Genomic DNA, 22,465 nt, shown 5'->3' with positions numbered 1-22,465 from the left:
TTGATTACTTTGTGCATAAAACGACAGTTTTAGTTATAGAATAGAAAGAAGCGTACCTGAAAAAAATAAAATAATAAGACTTGCTTTTTGTATTTAAAAAAAAAGCAAGTTTCTCATTTTTGAAATTTTTTGATACTGCCTAGAAGAATCAATCTAGTTTTTTTAACGATCGCTTTCATTATAAGAGAAAGCAAGATGCACCAAAAATAATTCGGGTCGAATAGACAATTATGTTCCATGCTCTGCAATTTGTTTCTCAACTTTTATTATCATCATTTTTAAATTAGTTTTGGCCATATATGAATTACTTGCTTAATGGCTTAACTCTCTTAAATATCTAGGCATATTGACTGACTCAAACATAATTAAATCACGTTTGAGATAAAAAATACACATCTAAAAAATATCACCTAAAAATATCAATTGTTTTCTGACACCAAAATAACTTAGTATTAATTTTCGTACATAAATTACTTTCAAAAAATATCCTAAATGCAATAAAGGACCTACTGGAATACTCTAACTTCTAACATGACCGTTCATGATCCCATCTGCCTAGGCTTTTCCTAACTAACTTGGGGTCGGCTTCCATGCTAACCGGAGGCAGCTAAATTGTTTTACTAGGAGGAACTGCCTCTCTGACCTCTTCAACCCAGTTACACGGGCAACCCCTTGGAAAGGCTGGTTGTTAGGCTTTACCGTTCGAAAACCTGAAAATGTCTTCAGCAAACATTATTCCAAGTGCATTCGATACCTACTGCATTGAAGATAATGGGGCTTTCAAAGTACGTGTGCTATCCTATCGGATTTTAAAGTACACTATAATCTCACGTTTCGATATCGGAAAATGGTCACTAGATGCGAGAAACTAGAAGCCATTAGCGTTAACGAGATCCTTGCTATACTTAAACTTAATCGGTCTTACTACAAAAACTTTAACCACTGTTTTACACTTGTCTAAAAAAAATGTGGCTCCAAAATGAACCATATGTCAACGTCATAATTTGACATTTTTTTAGACAAGTCTTAAACTGACGTTAAAAAGTTTTTGTGGTAAGACGGAATGTCTTTTACGAAGCTCAATTATCACATTGAATAAGAGCGGGGCACACGATGCGTTGCGGCGGCGGTGCGGCGCCGGAGCGGTGTCGCTGCGTCGTCTTACATAGAAATATCTACGGCATGTCACACGATGCGCTCCGGCGCCGCACCGGACTTGCAACCACCAAGACGAGGCGGGGCGGGGTGAATGCGTTGCGACGTCGGAGCGGCACCGCTCAGTTGTTTTGCGTCACGAGGAAGGACAACAGACTGTCCAACGCTACGGCGCCGCTGCGACATAACAACGTTACGGCGCCGCACCGCTCGTGTGCCCACTGACACGGTGAAATCTTTGCGGTGCGGCGCCGCAACGCATCGTGTGCCCCCGCTCTAAGGCTTTTACGTTTCCTATTGTGCACCATATCTGCTTAATCTACGCTTGCTGCAACTTTAAATAATTGACTGGGAATGTTTTAATTCCATTTAGTCAATATGTATATGTATTTTGTAATTGATAACCAATATATAAAATTCAGTCGGATATAAAAATACATAGATTTTTATTTCACGAAAGCGGGCATGCCGTGCAAGTGTGCGTAAACGTGCGTGCACATGACTCGGCCACTACTGAACGCTTTCGAGTTTAGAATTACAAAGATAGTAAGTTGCAAAGATAAAAATTTACGCACACAGGCATGGTTCACCTGCTTTTGTGAAATAAAACATCTGTTTACAACGTCTTTCACAGGCTACAAAGTCCGTTTTGAAATCACAAATCACTCTTTTATGACATAACCTAGCTGCTTCATTTCCCGATCAAACTGTTCATCTCTGTACTTCTTTATCTTGTTCAGCCAGATGCCAAATGAGGATACTCCTCTGTAGGTACCCCCATACCTCTCCGGCAAGACCTCAAGGTCCAAATGCTTATGCAAAGACTTGAGGTCGCTGCCATGGAAATGAATGTACTGCCAGGCTTCTTGAGGAATGAACTTCTTGAAGAGATAGAAGAAGGTGTTCAGAATCCAGGAGTAGTTGATGATGTGGACACCTTTGATGCGACCTGGTATTGCAACCTGGAAGATAAGAATAAGTGGTTGAAGTATGCTACAAGAATATAATAGGGTATATAGGTCACGAATAGTTGGAGTCTGAAGTTTTTGTGTTGATAAGATAATAACCGAGTTGCGTGGGACTGAAAATTCCGCATATTTATTGAATTTGTTACGATCCTTATATCAGCATAACATATAGGCTACTTTTTATCCATGTTCAGGAAATAGTTCCCTCGGGACGCGGATAAAACCGCAGATGTAACCTAGTACCTACATAAAAAAGATGATTATAATCTTACCCCCATTAAACACACGATTTGGTAAGCAACCGTAGGAGTCAAGGTGGCCACGTGTCGATATGAGATGCCCTCCAGGTCTACTATGACTGTTCCAGCGAGGATCTGAAGCTTCGGCTGCCGGAGTCCTATCTCCGTCATCGCCATCCCGGCGCGAACTAGGTCTTCTACTGGAAACTCGTTTGGATCCCAACGTCCTGGAAAAAGAAATAACTTGTACAACAGACATGCACATCCACCTACCTCTATGCGTCAAATTCCTTCAATAGATTATCAATCTATATCTTCTACAAAGTTTTCGTAACTGATAACAAATAGCATACGAACATTTCTAGTGTCCGCGAAATTGCAATCTTTCATGCTAGCAGTTCGTTCACATGTCTGGATCGATGTGATGGAACTGGCCAGTAATGGCAAAATAGATTCTAAAATCTGTATAAGATTTTATCCCAAAACGATAAAAAGGGGATACTGAGTGATACCCATCAAGAAATCCATCATTCTCGTACAAGGGAGCTTGAAAATTCGTTGTTTTCAATTTTATTATTTCCAAACTATGAACCCTGCAATTTCAAAGTTTGTAATACAGCCACATGTTACTTATAGTCTGTTTTTTAATCTCGTAGACTAAACTGACATTACGAGTATTGTCGGTTTATTGCAAATTCCTAAATAGTGATGTGGCACAACCGAAACTTAGAGTCAATAAAATCAAGTATCGTTTTTTTACAATAAGACATCCTGAAATAATGGGCTTATCCTTGATGATTACGCATGGCTTTGCGTAGTCAGATATCCCTGGCAGTTTGTAGCACGTCGTACAGCCGTGTGTACGTACGTGAATTCTAAATATAAAACTTTGAATGAATATTAAATCCGTCTATTATAGATAAAAAGTTACGATTCAACGTACCGGTATCGTAAGTACATCACTGCACCAAAGAGCTAGCAACATTATTTGGAAGTTTGACATTTTGCAAGTGTCAATTTAGTCTACGAGATTAAAAAACAGACTATAGTCCAGATTTAAATTTTGTTATTGTATAGTCCTTGTAAAGTTTTCTGGTTACGAATTAACCTGACAAATGCATAGTAGTCTCCCAAGAATATGGATTTCTTACCGAATCTAAATACGGACAGTCTCCCAGTATCTGGCCTGTCCAGCATGGTGCCTTCATACGCGTCCTTGACTTTGACCAGCCCCCAGAGGTCAACGCCCTCGTACAGGTGCTTGTTCTGCTCTCTGAACGTGCAGTATCGAACCATCTGAAAGGAAGAACAAAATAAGTTTCTTCAATGTATACTCATACAAAAAAAGAGGAGCAATCTGTTTGTTGGTACAAGGCCCCCAAACTAACGTGTCGCAAGAGGCACGATTTGTTTGACGTAGTAGGAAGAGTTAATAAAATCGAGATTAATACATTAATATCACAAGCTTGTTTTCATCGAACCTGTTGCTATTAACCAGGGAAATTCCATCTTCATTAGGAACAAGGTAGGTACCTATAAGATTCTGAAACCGGCTAGGACCGCACTTAGACCTTGAAGAACAGCCTAATAATACGCGATGTGTACATTGTATAGGCATTAAAAAAATCTCAAGTATGCCTAAAGTGAGCCTCTTTGAACGTTCTTCAATTTTTTATTTAAATGTGTTACTACATTTTATTGTTTTTTTGTAACTAAATGGAGGTAAGATCATCAGGCGTGACGAATGTATCCACATGCTTGCTCAACTAGACATAGACCTTATATTATTACGTAGAAAAAACATTTAAATGACTAAGCTGTTTTGTTAACATGAGATACAATAGGGAATTATGTGTTTATTACCTTCCTGATTTTTCAGAAATATGTATGTACCTATTGTTCGATTACTAACAAATATTGTTCTTGGGACTTTTATATTTTTTGCCTGATTCACTAACTGCCACACTCAGAGTCGTTTAATGATTACTTAAGTCACTCCTTAGTGACGGAATGTCATACAAATCCTTCACTAAGGAATGGCTTAAGTAACCATTAAATGACTCTGAGTGGGGAGGTAAGAGCCTGAACTTAGAATTATAGAACGCAATGACTTTCATGTCATAAAGACATGTAATAAGTGCGGAAACATCTGCATATATATAGTATACAAGGTGTTGATTTGCATTTGTGCCATACTTCAGGAGGAGGACATAAAATACGTAAATAATCGATTGGAATTAAAGTAGACGGAAAATAGCTAATATGCACTGCTTTTTTTGTCATTATTATGTCGTAGTATTTCAGAACTAATCCAATTTTATGAATGAAATTAATGAATAACCGTTGCGTATGCTTTGTGTTTGCGTTTGTGTGAGGGAGGAGCACGGTTTTGAGGCCAGTAACATACGCGCCGAGTTTGAAAACGGGTAGGTGACGTTGACGAATTTCGGGAAAAAAATTAAAATCAAAAATTTTCGTACCAATTTTTTTGTTGATTTGGGTTGAGAATCATTAGTATAATTACGTCCTTGACTATGGCACGCATGCAAATCAACAGCTTGTATATTTTATATGAGTGATGACCGATGCTTCTGCTGTCGTTGTCTGACAGACATGGCTATCCAAAACCCCTAACACTATGGAAACATTTTAAGTTGCTATAACATCGCCATATTATTGCGAGCTCTATATTGTTAAAGATAAATATAATAAATGTAATCCTAACTCGTGAAAACAGGAGACAAGATTAAGCACAAATAATTTTGCATTAAGTAAATTACCGATAACCTATCAATTAAATGTCAGAAGACAAGGTTGTCATTGACGCAAATAACTTTAGTTATTAACAAAAAGTTTTCCCGCGGTTTCACCCGCGTCCCGTGGTAACTACTGCCCGTATCGGGATAAAATATAGCCTATGTTACTCGTGGATAATGTAGCTTTCGAATGGTGAAAGAATTTTTAAAAACGGTCCAGTAGTTTTTGAGCCTATTCATTACAAGTTTTCCTCTTTATAATATTAGTATAGATAGATAAATAAAAACCGCCTACAAAATAACAAGTCCTTGTATGGACAAAAAAATAAACTTGCTCAACGTGTTTCCTTACAGTATCGAAGCAGGTTTGACATTAAATGTATATCCTGGTTTAAAATTGTTTTAAGGCCAGTTAAAAAAATATATAACAGGTACCAGTACAATAAAATGAAGTGATTATGTACTTTTTGAAATAAACTTCCTCTATACTAATTTAAAAAAAAAATTGTTTACAGCCTAAAGGCTCTATAATCTACTTATTAAATAAAGAGGATTTTTTGGTCTTTAGTTTTTACGCTAAACGCTCTGAAACTACTGCACCGATACACAGGAAGAAACAGTCAGAATAACAGGTCTGTTACTTTTAGAAAGATACACTATTAGCGAATAACATAGGCTATTATTTTGTGCGGGTACGAGAAGAAACAGCTACTTAGTCATCATATTAATAAGAGAACAAAATAAAGAAACACTTAACATACATATCTATACTTCCTTGTATGGTAAGTGTACACATAATCATATTGTATTACTGTGATCAAGTTAACGTATAACTAAGTAGTTGAACTAACTTAGGTTCACTTGAGTAGCACTTAGCGGTGAAGTGAGTAATCATAGCTGTACCTACTTATGTATCTCTGTGTAGTTAATAGGCTTATTATTGAGAATAGTGTCTTAAGTCAAGTGTAAGTCATGTAGGAATATTGTAAAAAAAAAACTTATTGATGAAAATTATTTGTTATCTGGTTAATTGTTGCTTTGTATGATATCTTAAACTTTCCATAAAACACTTAAATGCGAAACCTTGATTAATAGCCGAGATAAGTCCAATACAAAATCACTTACCTGCCTTATTAATCAAAAAGAATACATTTTGTAAATCTTTTTAATATCTACATTACGTATCAAGTTTATCGTATCTACAAATCCCGTCATCATTTTTCGTCGTAGGATGTCTTGTGTTCAGCAAACACGTTACCAGAAGGAAAACTACCTATGACATATATCTTACCAGTTTATGCGCTCTTGGTACAATAAACTCCCTGGCTCGCAGAAATCTCAGCAGGTACTCATCGTCCGTCCGCAAGGGGTGACATTCACCGCGTGCTGTAAACATAATAAAAACCATTAGTACTAATATCTTTATTTTATTATACCTAATTGTCTATAGTATAGGTAAGGCAAAGAATAGTTTATTGTAGGTTCACTTTATCATCTCTTGGCTTTAGAACGTTTCTTATGTGGTGTAATTCGATAGGTGGAATCTTATTTTAGCGCTACTTGAATGTAGCCTTAGGTACCTACCTACTTCTTAAGTCGAGCAACAAAATATAACTGCTGGTAGTTCAATTTTGTTGTGTACATAATAGATTTGCCATCCACTTCATAAAAACATACAATATTTTTAAACCACAAAACAATAATAACACTATCTCCAAATGTCGGGATTTCCGTCATTCTTGAATAATGCGCTTGAGTTGATCTTCCACCGCATAGGTCAATGAACCCAAAGTACAGTGTACAACAAACGGTATGCGACACTTCAAAGACATTAGGAAAAAATATGAATTTTAAGTAATTAATGTTTATTTAACTAGGGTCATACATTATCCTGTCTAAAGTAACGGTTAAATCGTTTTGTGGTAGTTAATTAACATAACCAAACATTATTCATAGTAAAGATATTAATTATGTACATGATTATTTAGAAATATTTATTAGGTACTTTATTTAGTTAACTGTTTTCTATATTTAATTATCTTTTTCATATGAAGACGCACTACATTTTATTTTTCCAAATCTATTTTAAAGATACTCTAGGCCGCCACCAAGCCAGTGGCAGTGTACCTACTGAATTATTTTCTGGTAATAAAATGTCGTCTTAACAAAAGGTGCTCCACAAAATTTCATTTTACTCTTAAATCATCCAAAAATGTAATAAAAATAAATTATACATTCATGACCTTAAAAAATGTGCCTATATTTCTGAGAAACACGACATTTTTCTTTTTTGAGTCTAAAAAAATGTTCCCGCACTAAATTATCATTACTGAGTAATTTACGAAGAATAATAAGTTAAGACATGAACATTTTTTCCAAGAGACTGTTAGGTTATTTTTTATAACAGACAATGATAATGGGTTTTGCGCCTATTGTCTAAAATTAACTTTATTCTTTGTCTCGTAATTAGCAAGGATGACAGCTGGTGTCATTTGTCAAAATTATGAGAAACAAGAAATGTACAGATACTCTCTGCTTTGAAACTAAGTAAGTAATTAAGAAAATCTACAGCTCAAAAGTATTGTAGGTATGTATATGTATATCTCAAGTTGAGCTCCCGTTACTCACCAAATATCATTTTCCTAAGTTCGGTAATGGCTGTTGCCCTAGTAGCTACATTCTCTTTGCATTGTTCGTAAGCGATCTCCATTAACTCCGGGTCCTCCTTCGTGTTGAGCTCGGCCTCGAAGCCGATTTCTAAGAAGCACTCGAACATGATGATGTCCTGGTACTTGCCACCTGAGACAAACAAAAAACGTGTAAAAAAATAAGGTGACGTGCGTGAGTGACGTCTTTTCAAATCTTGTACGTAATTGGAAAATATTTAATTCAATAAATATGAGCATGATCCGAGGCATACGTTGGTATAACTGTTTCTTACTACTTGGTAAATATTGTCCTAGCACTTGTGCACAATGCCTAGACTAAAATATTTATGCGTTTAAAAAAAAAACTGGTAATATCACATTTAAATTCGATGCTTAATAGGTTCTACAGACTACGTAGTGTATTTATTTATCAGTGATTAATAAAGTTTGCAGTTACGTCTGATTAATTATACTCTAAAAACAACTATGATAAATAAGTATAAAAACTATCCAATAAATGTTTGAGTAAGTATGGTAATTTTTATTTTAGCAAAAGATTAAAATCACTTCAATGCGAACCTAATAAAAAGGTTTTTCCCGATAAAAGACGTCAATACAAAAACATGTGTGTCAGGCCTTTATTAACATAACTTGATCATTTATTAATTTGCGTTGACATCAAAATATCATTTCCATTTGTCTCGACGCCGTTAGAAAGAAAAAAAATACAAGGAACAATATTTTTGAATGTTAAAAAACTGGTTTAAGGTCAATCCATATTATTCGAGTATTATATTACGTAAATGTGGATTTGTTATCTAAATAAATATGATTCCACCAACTTATATAATATGCGGATGTAATAAGGAAGATAGCATAAAAATCAACTTCCTTGTATTTTTTATCTTTGTAAAAAAACGCGGATTTTCTATATGAGGAAAATACCAAACGCTTTGATTTACATAATTAATTAATTACTCAGATAAAATGTACTCTTCTTTTGAGCGCCTAGTCGAATGAAATTATATAATTTAGTCTAATATTTGCGCCTACTAAGTCGCAATGATATTCAAAAAGTAATTTTGTGGACTACTTATCTTCTACCAATTTCAAAACTGAATACCAGTTTTAAAGTTATTTTAACAATGCGTTTTTTTGCTGCAACATAAACGTAAGGAACTGCATCGACATATTGAATTGATATTATAGAAGTCTTAATTTTGACTTAAATTTGCATCTCTTTAAGTAAAATGTCGAAGATTACAATAAAAAAACCATTTGGTTTTATTAGTACGCCCACTTACGACTCTATATTACGATGTACTAGGTATAAAACATTTGATTTTGAAGTATATATGTTAGTCATAGTAATAATGGTTACATGTAACTAACTGGGACAATATAACAATTTACTTGTTAGTAAGTTCGTCTATACTATTACCAACAGTTTTACAAAATGATCTTATTATAGGGAAATATTAAAACTAAGTATCAAAATATTCATCCGCATCGCTGTCAGCTGGGATCGTGCCCAAAAGGCTGGCTGCATTGCCACGCTGGATGGCAATGCATATCCTTTGACCGAATACTTAATATTACCAACAGAATACTTAATACTACTACTACTATGGCATCACTATGCAACGTCATTAGTACATTTGTATTGTAGTCACTAATCGTACTGCAATTTGCAAATTGTGTAGCTTCATATGTGTGGGTAATACAAGTATATGTCCATTACCATAGTAAATACCACTTCCTTTATTCAGTGGCTGAATTAATTTATGAAGAAAATCTTAACATTAAGATTTTTTTGAATCGGCCCATTGGTTTTTGAGATTGGTGTGTTCAAGTAAACTTTTCGGCTTTATATTATTATAGACTAGCTTCTGCCCGCGACTTCGTACGCGGATCCTGTCCCTTATGCCAGCGACTACGGGGTCAGCAAAATCAAAGATCTGAATCGTCTGATATTGAATTTTATGGGCCCGTTGACTTGAAAACAACGGAATACGCATAGCCATTAGAAATGTTCCATATTTATATAATTTTTTGCTTTAACGGCAAAAGCACAGCAGACTAAGCAAAACGCTGAGAACTGAACCGCAATAGACGTGACCAAAGGGATAAAAGTAGTGATTCTAATTAGTCCGCATTTAAGTTGTGTGTGGCAAAAATATTACACGTATTATTACGTAAAAAAACATTAAATGTTACTGAGATGACAAAGTCGTGATGACTTAGTGGAAGTCGTGGTGGTTTAGTGGGTAGAGAACTAATCTCTCAAGTATGAGAGTGCGTCTTTGATTCCAGGTCTGGCAAGTACCTGCCAATGCAACTTTTCTAAGTTCGTATGTACTTTCTACGTATATTTTGGATACCAATGACCGTTATTTGGAGGGGATGTTAAACTGTAGGTTCCGGCTGTCATTGAACATTCTTGGCAGTCGTTATGGGTAGTCAGAAGCCAGTAGGTCTGACCAGTTTTACCGAGGGGTGTTGGTACTCAGTACTGGTACTCAGTTGCATCGTGACTGGAAGTCGACCCTAACATAATTGGGACAAAGGCTCTTGAGATAGTAACGACAATAATAATGAGATATAAGCATCGCAGGACATCTGAGGCTGATGACGGGGTGTAGTTATAGATAATTCGGCATCGATAAAAAGAGGTTAATGATTTTATCGTTACAGACACATAACTTTCCGTTTCTTATTTCCTCTTGGCCATTGACTATGCCAGTGGCCAGTGAATGGAACATGGAACCAAATTCGTATGATGCGAATTATCTAAAAAATAAATATCGATTTCAATGTAGTACATAAATAAGCTACTGGTCAATCAAAAACTTGTTCTAGACAATTTTATTGTCCGCGTCGAATTGGTTGTAAAAAATGGTTTTAAATCTAAAATGCATTTTTATTTATTTTATTTTGCGAACAAACTTGTTATATCATTGCAATAGTTCGATAGAAGGTCACTTCGGAAATAACTATGGGTAATCTATACTAATATTATAAAGTGGAAAACTTTGTTTGTTTGTTTGGTTGTAATGAATAGGCTCAAAAACAACTGGACAGTTTTTAAAAATTCTTTCACCATTAAGAAAGTTAAATTAGTTACATTATCATAACGAAAGTTACATTATCCACGAGTATAATGGCTACATTTTATCCCGGTACGGGCAGTAGTTACCGCGGGACGCGGGTGAAACCGCGGGAAAACGGCTAGTTTTAAAATAAAAATACTAACATCTATCTACCTACCTGTACAGACCTATGTACTTAACAGTCATGCACCTGGTGGCTGATTGCATTTTGTACCTAGGTACTTGAAAACCTAACTTCTTTTTTTAACCTTTGATCAAAGTTTAAACACTAACGTACAACCTATATCCAAAAATAAAAATAAAAAACTCATCACAGGTTACTGGCTTCAAAAACCAATGAATACCAATTTGTCGATGCCTTTGAGATTCAAAATCAACGCCATCAAACCACATAATCAACGAAATATACTAATCAAAATAATAATTGAGTTAGCAAGGTTACAATCCCACATTAACATAAGATTAATATTTAATTCAAAATTTGCGCCTATTTGTACGAGTTGATCTCAGAAACTGCTGATCCGAAACGATTCGATCTTGAACGCGCTCGTAGAGGTCAGCCACCATTCATATCTTGACTCTGTAAATGTCAAGGGCATACTATCTTATAGGGCTACTTTGTTTTATCGATATCTTGAGTTTTCTTTGATTAAAGATGGTAAAGATACTGACCTATCGTAACTACATAATATTTTATAGTGTTTTGGTTGATGCCGCTTTTCACGGTAAAATACGAAGTGAATCAAACATTTACTTGAAATCATGAATTCGTTTTGTCCGAGTATAGATACCAGACAGGATAATTCCGAGTATAGATACCAGATAGGATAATTTTATCAGACAGTCTTCAGCCATTTTGGCAGATTGTAAAAAAAAAACATTTAACATTTTAAGCCTGTATAGTCGTAAAAAAAATTTAAGTGTGTCCGTATGCATATTCAAATTATTTGTTACAAAACTCCATGTTTTTTGCCTACTCGTTTAATCAAATAAAAATAATATATTCACTTTTAAATTAAAATCGTAGATTTTAGATCTAGGTTTTTTACGATCTAGATTTTCATAAATGCTAGCATTATATCATATGACCTGGTTTACAATGAATGCGGTGACAACTAGCTTTTTCTCACGGTTTTACTCGCATTATGGTGCAAGAAATTATCCAGGTACCCGAGGAATAAAAAAAATCTTAGAAATAGACAGACAGTGTGAAACCTTTACCTAACCTACTTACTTTTTTTTTCTTTTAGGTAGACAGCATTGAAACCCGAGAAAAAAACAAGTTGACGTAGGTGCAAAGCTGGAAATGCAGTTCAAATTCTTCCATTGTCATGGTCATAGTAGGTACCAGGAATGCAGAAGACAGAAGCATATGTGGATGTTGATGCCATAGCCATAGAAGGATACTGAGGTACGTCTATACTGACCTTCTGAATGTAGACCAAGTAAGGACATAAGACATACCGAGTGAATTACTAGAGGAGTATGATCAATAGAAGCTTGTTTATGCTTTTTATTATGCCAGGATAAGTACTTGATATCTCAAAACAATAACGCAATAATTACGAGTATCTCACAGTCCTATTTATATTGTTATCATCATTTACTGGACAAAGTTTACCGATAAGCATTAAAATGAGCGTCAAAATGCTAGATAATACTATCGGCTGGACGTTTGTACTGCAAGTGTGTCAATAGTTTGTTAAGGCATGCACAGACATGCGCGGGATGTTCTGCATAAATGAATGGCATTATCCTTGCAGTCTTGGCCAACAGGCATGTACCTAGTTAGCTCTTTATTTACTAGTCAATTGTCGAATAAATTGATAGGACTTTTATTTATTATGACACATTACTGTTCAACTGCTGGAAAATTAACATGAAGAAGATAGATTTTAAAATCGACCATTAATACGCAATGTTTTAATAACTATACCACAACTACTTCTTTCAGTTCTGGAATGGTAGTAACTTCTCTTAGTTATCCTAATTAAGTATAGTTTAATAATTACTGCCTAAAAGCTCAAAAGTTAACAGTGTTATTGTGAACCGTTAAATAAAGTCAACACGTGATGAAAAATTTTCTATTTAATTGTGTTTCTCATCAAACACGTGACAGACGTCTGTTTTTTTGTAAAACCCTGATCGAAACAGGCTAAAAAACGATGTGGAAATTCGTCGTTTTGGAAATACCTTTATATGATTATGATAAAGTCATTAAAATTAATTGCTTAATTATATTTTCAACCTCTGATATAAATTCCGTAAATCATCTTAGCGTCAAATAAATTATTTAAAGTGTAGTCGACAAAAAACTGTTTTGAAAGAGATACATAACTTTTTATTACTATATAGGCATAATTATTGTTATTAATTAATATTTCTGTATTCAAGGCTATTCTAAAACCTATTAGTGATTTGGTATAATTTATGCGTAAAAGCCACGCGTAAAGATTTAAATATAATCGATTTTTTTTTTACTCCGAATGTTGTACCGTGCCTTATCTATACTTATCTATCGGGTGTGTCGTTCATAATCACATTAAATGAAATGCGTTAGTATACTGGTTAATATATGTCGATTAACACAAAGGAAAAATAAAAATAAACAAAAATAAAAAAATGAATTTTTCGAACAAAGTAAATAGAATAAAAATGTGCGAAAATAAGAACACCATATACATGTCAGTCTTTACAAACAACTGAAATTCTCCCTTGAAAACTGACAGATGTCAACTGATCAAAACATTCCATACTCCTAACTTTATCTCTGCTTGGTGTTGTAAATTATGAAAACGAAAAATGACTCCTGTGGCTAAACCACTGAATGGATTAGGTTATTTTTTTTACAATTCGCCATAGAATTTCATAAAGTATATGTGATAGGATTTAATGTGATTAGGTACGACACACCCGATATATCCTCTTCTTCTTTTATATAAATAGGAATGATTTGATTCTTTGCTTGAATCAAGAACTACTGAACCGATTTTAATCATTATTGGTGCGATCAGTAGGTAGTTCTCATGGGACGCGACGAATATCGTAATACCTATAAGGCCTCGGCCTCGAATTTTGCGGGCAGCGGGGCGGCAGCGGCGGCGGCGCGGGAGCGGCAGGATCTTAGGCCTCTGCCTCGAATTTTGCGGGCAGCGGGGCGGCGGCGGCGGCGGCGTGGAAGCGGCAGGATCTTACGCGTATAATCAAATAGAACGGCCCTCGAATACAGCGGCGCGGGAGCGGCGCGGCGGCGGGCAACGAGCGGTGCGCTCCAGTCAAGCGGTGACCGCCCGCGTTGGGCGTCTGCATTGTAGGCATAATGTTATACATTTTTTTTGTGACGTATCAAAATGTCTTCGGACGTGCAAGAGCTAATTATTTCGGCCATCTTTGAGAGGACACCCATATGGAACAGCAAACACAACAGAACACAACACTACACTGCTATAGCGCCGCGCGATCTGCCCGCTAGTTTCGAGAACAGGTATGCGTTGCCCGCCGCGCTCCCGCGCCGCCGCCGCTGCCGCCCCGCTGCCCGCAAAATTCGAGGCAGAGGCCTTACGCGTATAGTCAAATGGACCGGCCCTCGAATACAGCGGCGCGGGAGCGGGCAACGAGCGGTGAGCTCCAGTCAAAACGGTGACCGCCCGCGCCGCCGCGCCGCCGCTGCCGCCCCGCTGCCCGCAAAATTCGAGGCAGAGGCCTAAGAAGTACCAAAACAAAGGTGTTGTGTTAATGAGTGATTAAAGCATCAATATTTACATTATTTCATTTTGAATTACGTTACCAACCTTTTTCAGCGGCAATTCATATTACAAAGGTTTTGTCACAAATGACTAGTTTTGCGAAGGACGTAGGAAGCAGTGACTCAATCATTTATCAGCAGCCTACACTCACAATTCCATTACATAATATTACTTCAATATGTTCAATCATACGCACATTGTTTTCACTGATTTATCGATTTTTTATCGACGTACTTAGTACAGGATTAATCTAAGATTTATCAAAACTAACAGACAGGAAACTTTACATAATTTTCTGACGATAATCTGCTGAATATGCAAATTACTTCCACTTAATACTTCATTAGATCGTTCTAATAACTCAATTTGTCCACTTTGGCAATTTATTTACTCACAAAAAATCTGCCGCCAGGCGAATACCTATCTTACTTCTGATTGTAGGTACATGTAAATCGTATTTTAATAGAGAACATCATCTAGTACATTGCCCCGGGTTAGCGATAAACAGTGTCTTCAAAATCGTAACAAGTCTTTAAAGTAGGATTTTTTCAGTTTTACTCGCAAAGAAGCTATTTGCCTTATTGCCTATATCAATGAACTGTGGGTTCAAATACCTACAATTATGTAAGTATGTTACAAACCGAGACTAATCCACAAACAAAACGTTTGAAATTAATCGTTTAAAACTGCGTGTTATTTTTACAAAACAATTGAATTTGAACTACATAACAGAACTTTCAGCATGCAATATTATTTAGATACAATGCATTTAATTGTTCTTCCGTGCATCTCCTTATATTTTCTGGAACCCTGGTAACGATCACGTTATAAACAAAGGACTAAGTAACATTTTTTTTTATTTGAACAAAAAAACATCATTGGATTATCCAAATAATATCAGGCAGGTTTTTTCCCCAGATTTCAGTACTTAAATATTTAGCCAATTTCAATTCTCTGAAATTTGCTAAACCCTGAAAACGTACCGACTTGCTTTCGCATCTTCAACTATTAGAAAGATGAATCTCCGAAATCTGGGTATGTAGGTGGGCGCATAATTTGTGAACCACTGCACCAGATAGCAATATTTTTATTGTTTTCCTTATTGTTCGAACTAAATATTAGAGGATTCTCGCCACAGAGTGTCTTTGGTTAGCACGTGTGCCTAGAATTTTCAGCTGTTTTAAGTGTTTTGGTGAACTTTTGTGACTTAGTTTTGTGTTTGTGTGTTGTCTTTTTGTTTGTTACCAGTGGTGTGTTGTTATTTCGGTAACTAACCAGTTTTTTACAAGCATAATGGATCAAAATAAACCCCCCGATCCCGATCCTCCCGACATCTCTGCATATGCTCCACTTTCCCCCAACTATCCGCTTTCCCAACTCGCTGATGTTGCTTGCAGCATCGCGGACTCCCAGACCCTATCAACCTCGAATACCAGGAAACGCTCCGGAGATGATGCCAACATTGGCGTGTCAACCCCGCCATCAAAACAACAAAGAAACCTAGTTGGCCGCAGCAGGTACTCTGCTACTGATAAGGCACCTTTTATCGTTCATGTCTCTCGATTGGAGCCCCAGCCTAACGCCGGTACCTCTCTACACCCTGTTACTTTCGGAATATTCCTACAAAAACATAACATTACCAATGTTGTCCGTGATGGTGTTAAAAAAGTTGGTAGGAACCGTGTGTCTGTAGAGTTTAAATCCCCTCAGGATGCAAACTCATTTATTATCAACAGCATTTTACATAAGAACTGCTATGTTGCCTCTATCCCCACTTTTAATATAACTAGGATGGGTGTTGTGACTGGTGTTCCCACAGATTTAAATGAAGAGGAAGCCCAAAAATACTTGCAGGTCCCTTCAGGTTGTGGTGAAATCCTGAAAGTTCGTCGCATAAGCAGGAAAGTAGTTATTGATGGAGTGACTGTATTCAAGGCAACAGAGACATGTGTGCTTACCTTTGATGGCCAAGTATTACCTCAAAGAGTATTTTGTTGTTACACCTCCCTTCCGGTTCAGCAATATGTTTATCCCACCATCCAGTGCCGTAAGTGCTGCAGGTTTGGTCATGTGGAACTAGTGTGTCGGTCCAAGCCTCGCTGCAGTAAGTGCGGCCATGATCACCCTGGTGATGGTTGCAGCACTTCTGAGGCGGAGGCATTCTGTGTGCTCTGCTCGGGGAATCATTTTGCAAATAGCAAATCATGCCCCGAGTTGGGTAGACAGAAGGCCATTAAGACGGTTATGGCTGAGAAGTCCCTTTCATATGCTGAAGCTAGCAAATCTGTCCCACTTACTTCTCGCAATTATGCTAATGCTGCAAAAGCTATTCCCGTCCCCACTCAGTCATACCGCAAAACTGTTTTCCTTAAGCCAAAGACCCATGCCCCTCTATCTCCCTCTTATGATAAAGCTGCCCATCAGCAGATTATTAACTCCCCTGCACCTTCACAGCCTGATGGCTGCGCTCTGAATAACCCATTCATTGATAGTAATGTTTCCTCAATAATAGATATACTTATTAAACTTCTTTCTACAATTCTATCCACCAATAATACCCAATTACCGTCCAACGTTGCCTACCAACTAACTAACCTTTTATCAAATATTAGAAATGGCGCCTCGCCAAGTATTCCTTCAATGGAATGTGAGGAGCGTGTGGCATAAAAAGCACGACCTCATATTCCTCCTCAATAAATTCAAGCCTCTGGCTTGCTCTGTAGCTGAGACTTGGCTCACCCCGAGTCTCAGTTTTAATATACCACTATTTAATATTCTCAGATGTGACAGATCTGATGGCTATGGAGGGTCGGCTCTCCTTGTTAATAATCGTGTCCCCCTCTCCACCTTGACTCTTCCGGTTCTGGATGGTGATATGAATATAGTTGCGTGTAGAATTGAGGGTATCACTGTTTTATCCGTGTATATTTCCCATCCTCAGCGTAGGTTTTTAACCACCATTAGGGACATTTTGAATAACATAGTGGGACCTGTGCTCGTCATGGGTGACTTCAACTGTCACCACTTTAGATGGGGTTCCAATCGTTGTGATTCGTTTGGGGAAGGTTTAGTAGAAATCTTGGATGATTTTGACCTTTGCATCTTAAATGATGGTAGCCCTACTCGTAGATCCCTTCCAGGACAGCAAAAGAGTTGTGTAGACCTCACATTCTGTTCAGTAGAGTTGGCGGCATCAATTCATTGGGAATGTACTACTCTGACGCATGGTAGCGACCATTACCCCATTGTTGTAACTTTAATTAATAAAACCTTTTTAGAGAAAACGTCTCCTCCACTATTGAAGTACAACTTGTCCAAACCTGATTGGTCGAGGTTTGCATCTTTACTGGAGGAGAAAATTAGTATGCTTCCAAATTTAACTTCAAGTTTTCAAGATTCTTCTGGTCACTGCCATGCTAAGAGCTGCTACGATGGCTTTATCTCGGCCATTACCTCAAGCGCAGACTCTACCTTTCCGTTGCGCAACTGTGCCAGAAATAAAATCCCGTCACCCCCGTGGTGGGATCAAGAATGCACATCGGTTATTAAAGAAAGAAAAGAGGCCGAAAAACAGTACAATGATGCGATGAATAGCGACAATCTTATACGGTACAGACGAGTGTTAGCTCAATCTCGGCGGCTTCTTCGCAAGAAGAAACGCCGCGGTTGGGTTAAGTTTTGCACTTCTCTATCCCCTTCCACTCCCATTTCAGCAGTTTGGAAGAGCATTAATCGTTTCAGGCGAGGCTGCTCCCCATCTATCTCTTCCCCTATCTCGAGAGAAACTGCTGAATCCTTTTTTGACAAAATAGCTCCAGCCTATGTTCCTTCTTCCTCAGAACTTCTGCTCCCGCCTGTAAATATTGTGGATGATCCTATGAATGAACCATTTTCGTTAGAGGAACTTGATACGGTATTACGTCATGTTAGGGATTCCGCCCCAGGCATAGACGGCATACCGTACTCATTTGCAGTTCATTTTGGTTTTGAAGCAAAAAAATATTTTTTAGGAATAATAAATTATTGCTATCAATTTGGTTGGGTTCCTGAACAGTGGAAAGCTCAGATAGTAATTCCCCTTTTGAAGCCCGGCAAGACTGCTGATGATCCGAATGGCCTTAGACCAATTGCTTTGTCCTCAGTGTTGGCCAAGATATTGGAACATTTAATTAAAAATAGACTTGAGTGGTTGGTGGAGTCTAGGGATCTACTGCCGAGTAGTCAGTTTGGCTTTAGAAAGGGGCTTAGCACCATGGACAGTGTGGCAATTTTGGTTACTGATATCCGTACAGCCTTTTCCAAAAATGAATCCGCTGTAGCCACTTTCCTTGACATTTCTTCCGCATACGTCAGCGTCCTTCTTCCAGTTCTCAGGCAAAAATTGCAACAGCTGAGGATTCCGGGTAAGATGGTACAATGTATATGCGCACTCCTCATGTCTCGCTCTTTGATGCTCAGAGTGCAGGGGGAGGTATTTGAGGTGAGACAGACGTGGAAGGGCCTTCCCCAAGGCTCAGTTCTAAGCCCCCTACTATACAACCTGTATACAGCAGACATTGGCTCCTGCCTTAATGCTGACTGCCACCTTTTACAATACGCTGACGATCTAGTGTTGTATGTAGTTAATCCATCTATTACGGACGCTGCCTCATCTCTCTGTCTCTCCCTGGACTCTCTGCACACATGGCTTTTGGACCATGGTCTCTCGTTATCCGCCCCAAAAAGCTCGGTAGTGATTTTTTCCCGAAAACGACTGATCCCTCAGGTCTCAGTTAACATTCAAGGACAAGATATTCCCATAGGTAACAAATCAAAATTTTTAGGCGTTTTCTTAGACTCAAAATTATCCGGGATTCACCACTTTAATTATTTGATCAAAAGATGCGAAAGAGCAATCTCCATCCTAAAAGCTCTCGCTGGTGTCTGGTGGGGGGCCCATCCCTTCACTATGAAACTGGTCTACAATGCCTTAGTCCGCAGTATCCTGGACTATGGGTCACACTTGGTGATTCCAAGCAACAAAGGTGCCTTGGCCGGTTTAGATAGGATTCAGTCTCAATGCCTTCGAATCATCTCAGGTTGCATGAAGTCGTCGCCTATTAACGCCTTGCAGGTCGAATGCGCTGAACCTCCTTTAGCCCTGAGACGTCAGTACCTCGCTTCCCGTTTCCTATCCAGGGTTATTCCCAAGTCATCTCACCCCCTCATCCCAAAACTCAGAGAGCTTGACACTCTTTGTCACAGCTCCAAATATTGGGAACACAAAGAAATCCCCCTATTCCTAAAAGCATATCGGTTTTTTCAAAATTTAGAATCCCCCATTGCTCCACATCCCAGACTTCCTTTATTTAATTACCCTTATGAAGTACTTTGCTTCACCCCTAAAATATTCTATAACATTGGCATATCCAAAAACTCCCCATCTGCAAATTCGGCCTTTAATGCGGTTTTGGGTGAACGATGGATTGGGTTTCAAAAGTTCTTCACGGATGCTTCCAAATCAAATGGTGGCTGTACTGGAGCCGCGGTTTACTATCAGAACTCTAAAATAATTTTGAAATTCAGATGTCCGAAGGAGTCTTCAGTATTTACAGGCGAGTGTGTGGCACTATTGGAAGCTTGTCGTTTTATAGAGTCCCATGAGATTAGCTGTGGAGTTATCTTTACTGACTCCCTTAGCTGTCTCCAAGCCATATCCCAGAATCCCTTTAGAACTAAACTCCATTGTCCTATTGTCCTGGATATTAAAAAGTCCCTTTTCTCCTGCACTAGGCAAGAGAAAGAAGTACACTTAGTCTGGATCCCTAGCCACTGCGGTATAGCGGGCAATGAATGTGCCGATGCATTGGCCAAAGATGCGTGTTCATCTGAGTCCGCTGATCTTGCACACTTCTCCCTTCAAGGGCATGACCTGCTAAACCTCCCTAAATTGAGTCTTGAGACCTCGTGGCAGGAATGGTGGAACATCTCAGGCAAAAGGAAGGGTAGCTCTTATTTCGCCATTCAACCGGTTGTAAAACCAAAACCGTGGTTTTCAAATTTCAAAAGATACCCTAAACGGGTAATTTCAGTCATGTGCAGAATTCGGTTAGGTCACTGCTGTACACCGGTCTTTCTGCGCAAAATTCGGGTGCAGGATTCATCCCTCTGCGAGTGTGGACTGGATGAAGGTACCCTGGACCATATATTTTTTGACTGTCCTATCAACTCATCCTTTGATTTATATGGTCGTCTCCAAAAACTTAAAATTCCTCTCCCGACTAACTTCCGTTCCCTCCTATCCCACTCCTGTCCAGAACTGCTCCAGATGCTGTTGATGTTCATTAATCAAAACAATATTAAATTATAAATTGTGGCCTATATTTAGGCCACAGTTTGTATGGTTGTGGTATATATTATATGTTATGTGTTACTAACATTTTGTTGTTGTTTTTATATATGTAAATATATTTCTGTTTGTTTCAGTGCCGTCCTACTAACACATTAAGTTACACAAGATCGGCCACAGCACCATCTTAAATCAATATATATATATTTTTAAATTTATTTTAATTAAAAGCACTTCTTGCTTCTCATCCCACTTGTCATTGGCAGAATCGTCGAAATTGACATCGACACGGATTGCCATATACAAAAATAGAATAGAATAGAACTAAATATTATTTTAGAAAATTAAAACAATAGCTATGAAAGCCCAGAACACACTAGTAAATCAAAACAAAAAACGTAAACACTCTTTTCTTTCGGCTTAGCTAGAAGACATTGATAAATACCGTCCTAAATACGTACCTATAAATTAATTTAATATCCAAAAACAAATAAATCACAGTTCACACAAATCCACATCACAGTATGTTCATCATAATATTTATTATTTATCACATACGGCACGTTTCTTTGCTACACAAGTTACAAAAACAACGTGTTATCAACGCGCGCTTCGCAACGATTACTAATTCACTTGGTCTTGATACTCGCTCAAGGATCACAACGTAACTGCCACTATGCGCCCGCGCTGATATCAAACTCGTTTCTGTTAAACTGACGCCATGTAAACATGTTGTGGTTGTGATGTCATGCCTGCACTCAAAGGGCTCCGTTTGAGCTATTCTTGTATGCATTCTATTGTTCTGTTAGTTAATGACTCGTTAAGGTTATTAAAGGTTTTGAAATATGTTTATCTTTTCAATCGATTTTTTTTTTTTGTGAACCATTGTTGCATCCGTCTTTTTCAATACAAGTTCAGTGGAATTATTTCAGATTAGTAGTTGCCTGAAGCGGTGATTTTATGCTACAACAGTTATGTAACATTGAATGTATATGTATATGTATATGCTATAAAAATCGGTTTAATAATTTAACTGTGAAAGCAGACGGTTACTGACAGAGTTACTTTCTTATATGAATTGATATTAGAAAGGATCAATGTTTTTTTGTTTTATTTATGTCTGCAAACAACCAAGTTAACTTTAATCTTTTTTACTACTTGATGTATAGTTTAAGAAATAACAATCACTAATAAGTAATTGATAGTTCTGACAGATCGTCTATCAATAATGTCTATGAAATTACAGTCTAATTATATGCGTAAAAAACAGATGGATGATTTGTTTTATAAATGAAGTAGGAGAATACATTCGGAATTATGTGAGGTTCCATATTTCTCGTTTGTGATTCCAAATGACTAGAAAAAAATTGAGATGCTACATAAAGATAGATGGGACTTTGAAATAAATAAATAAAGGAAAGGACACAAAGAAACAACTGATAATTTAAAAAAATGACATTTTTAATGCAATTTTAGGAATGCATGCAAATATTTAGTCATTTAATATGCGTTGCA

The 22,465-nt window shown here is 37.5% G+C and overlaps 2 protein-coding genes across 2 annotated transcripts in view; one reads left to right on the top strand and one right to left on the bottom strand.

Annotated features, from left to right (window-relative positions):
* Positions 1 to 1,584: 1,584 nt before the first annotated feature.
* LOC124636803 (clavesin-2-like) lies at positions 1,585 to 21,624 on the bottom strand. The gene is made up of 6 exons (XM_047172955.1): positions 21,412 to 21,624; positions 7,747 to 7,917; positions 6,410 to 6,504; positions 3,514 to 3,658; positions 2,396 to 2,589; positions 1,585 to 2,117 (listed from the first exon to the last, which is right to left on the bottom strand). The coding sequence occupies exons 2-6, from the start codon at positions 7,892 to 7,894 to the stop codon at positions 1,818 to 1,820; spliced, it is 882 nt and encodes a 293-aa protein (XP_047028911.1). The 5' UTR covers positions 7,895 to 7,917; positions 21,412 to 21,624; the 3' UTR covers positions 1,585 to 1,817.
* LOC124636802 (alpha-tocopherol transfer protein-like) overlaps positions 12,131 to 22,465 on the top strand; it is a 46,485-nt gene continuing 36,150 nt past the window's right edge. Inside the window, exon 1 of the mRNA XM_047172953.1 lies at positions 12,131 to 12,287. The gene's annotated coding sequence lies outside the window, so the exon portion shown is untranslated. The remainder of the gene's footprint in view (positions 12,288 to 22,465) is intronic.

Source organism: Helicoverpa zea, chromosome 15 (genome assembly GCF_022581195.2).
Source record: "Helicoverpa zea isolate HzStark_Cry1AcR chromosome 15, ilHelZeax1.1, whole genome shotgun sequence".
Taxonomy (NCBI): domain Eukaryota; kingdom Metazoa; phylum Arthropoda; class Insecta; order Lepidoptera; family Noctuidae; genus Helicoverpa; species Helicoverpa zea.
This window is presented reverse-complemented; position numbering and strand designations above follow the sequence as displayed.

Excerpts from the sequence above, each read along its gene's own strand:
- LOC124636803 (XM_047172955.1), bottom strand. The coding sequence starts at position 7,894 with ATGTTCGAGTGCTTCTTAGAAATCGGCTTCGAGGCCGAGCTCAACACG. Across the intron at positions 3,659-6,409 it reads TACCAAGAGCGCATAAACTG|ATGGTTCGATACTGCACGTT; the intron begins GTAAGATATATG and ends TCTTCCTTTCAG. Across the intron at positions 2,590-3,513 it reads ACTGTCCGTATTTAGATTCG|GACGTTGGGATCCAAACGAG; the intron begins GTAAGAAATCCA and ends TTCTTTTTCCAG.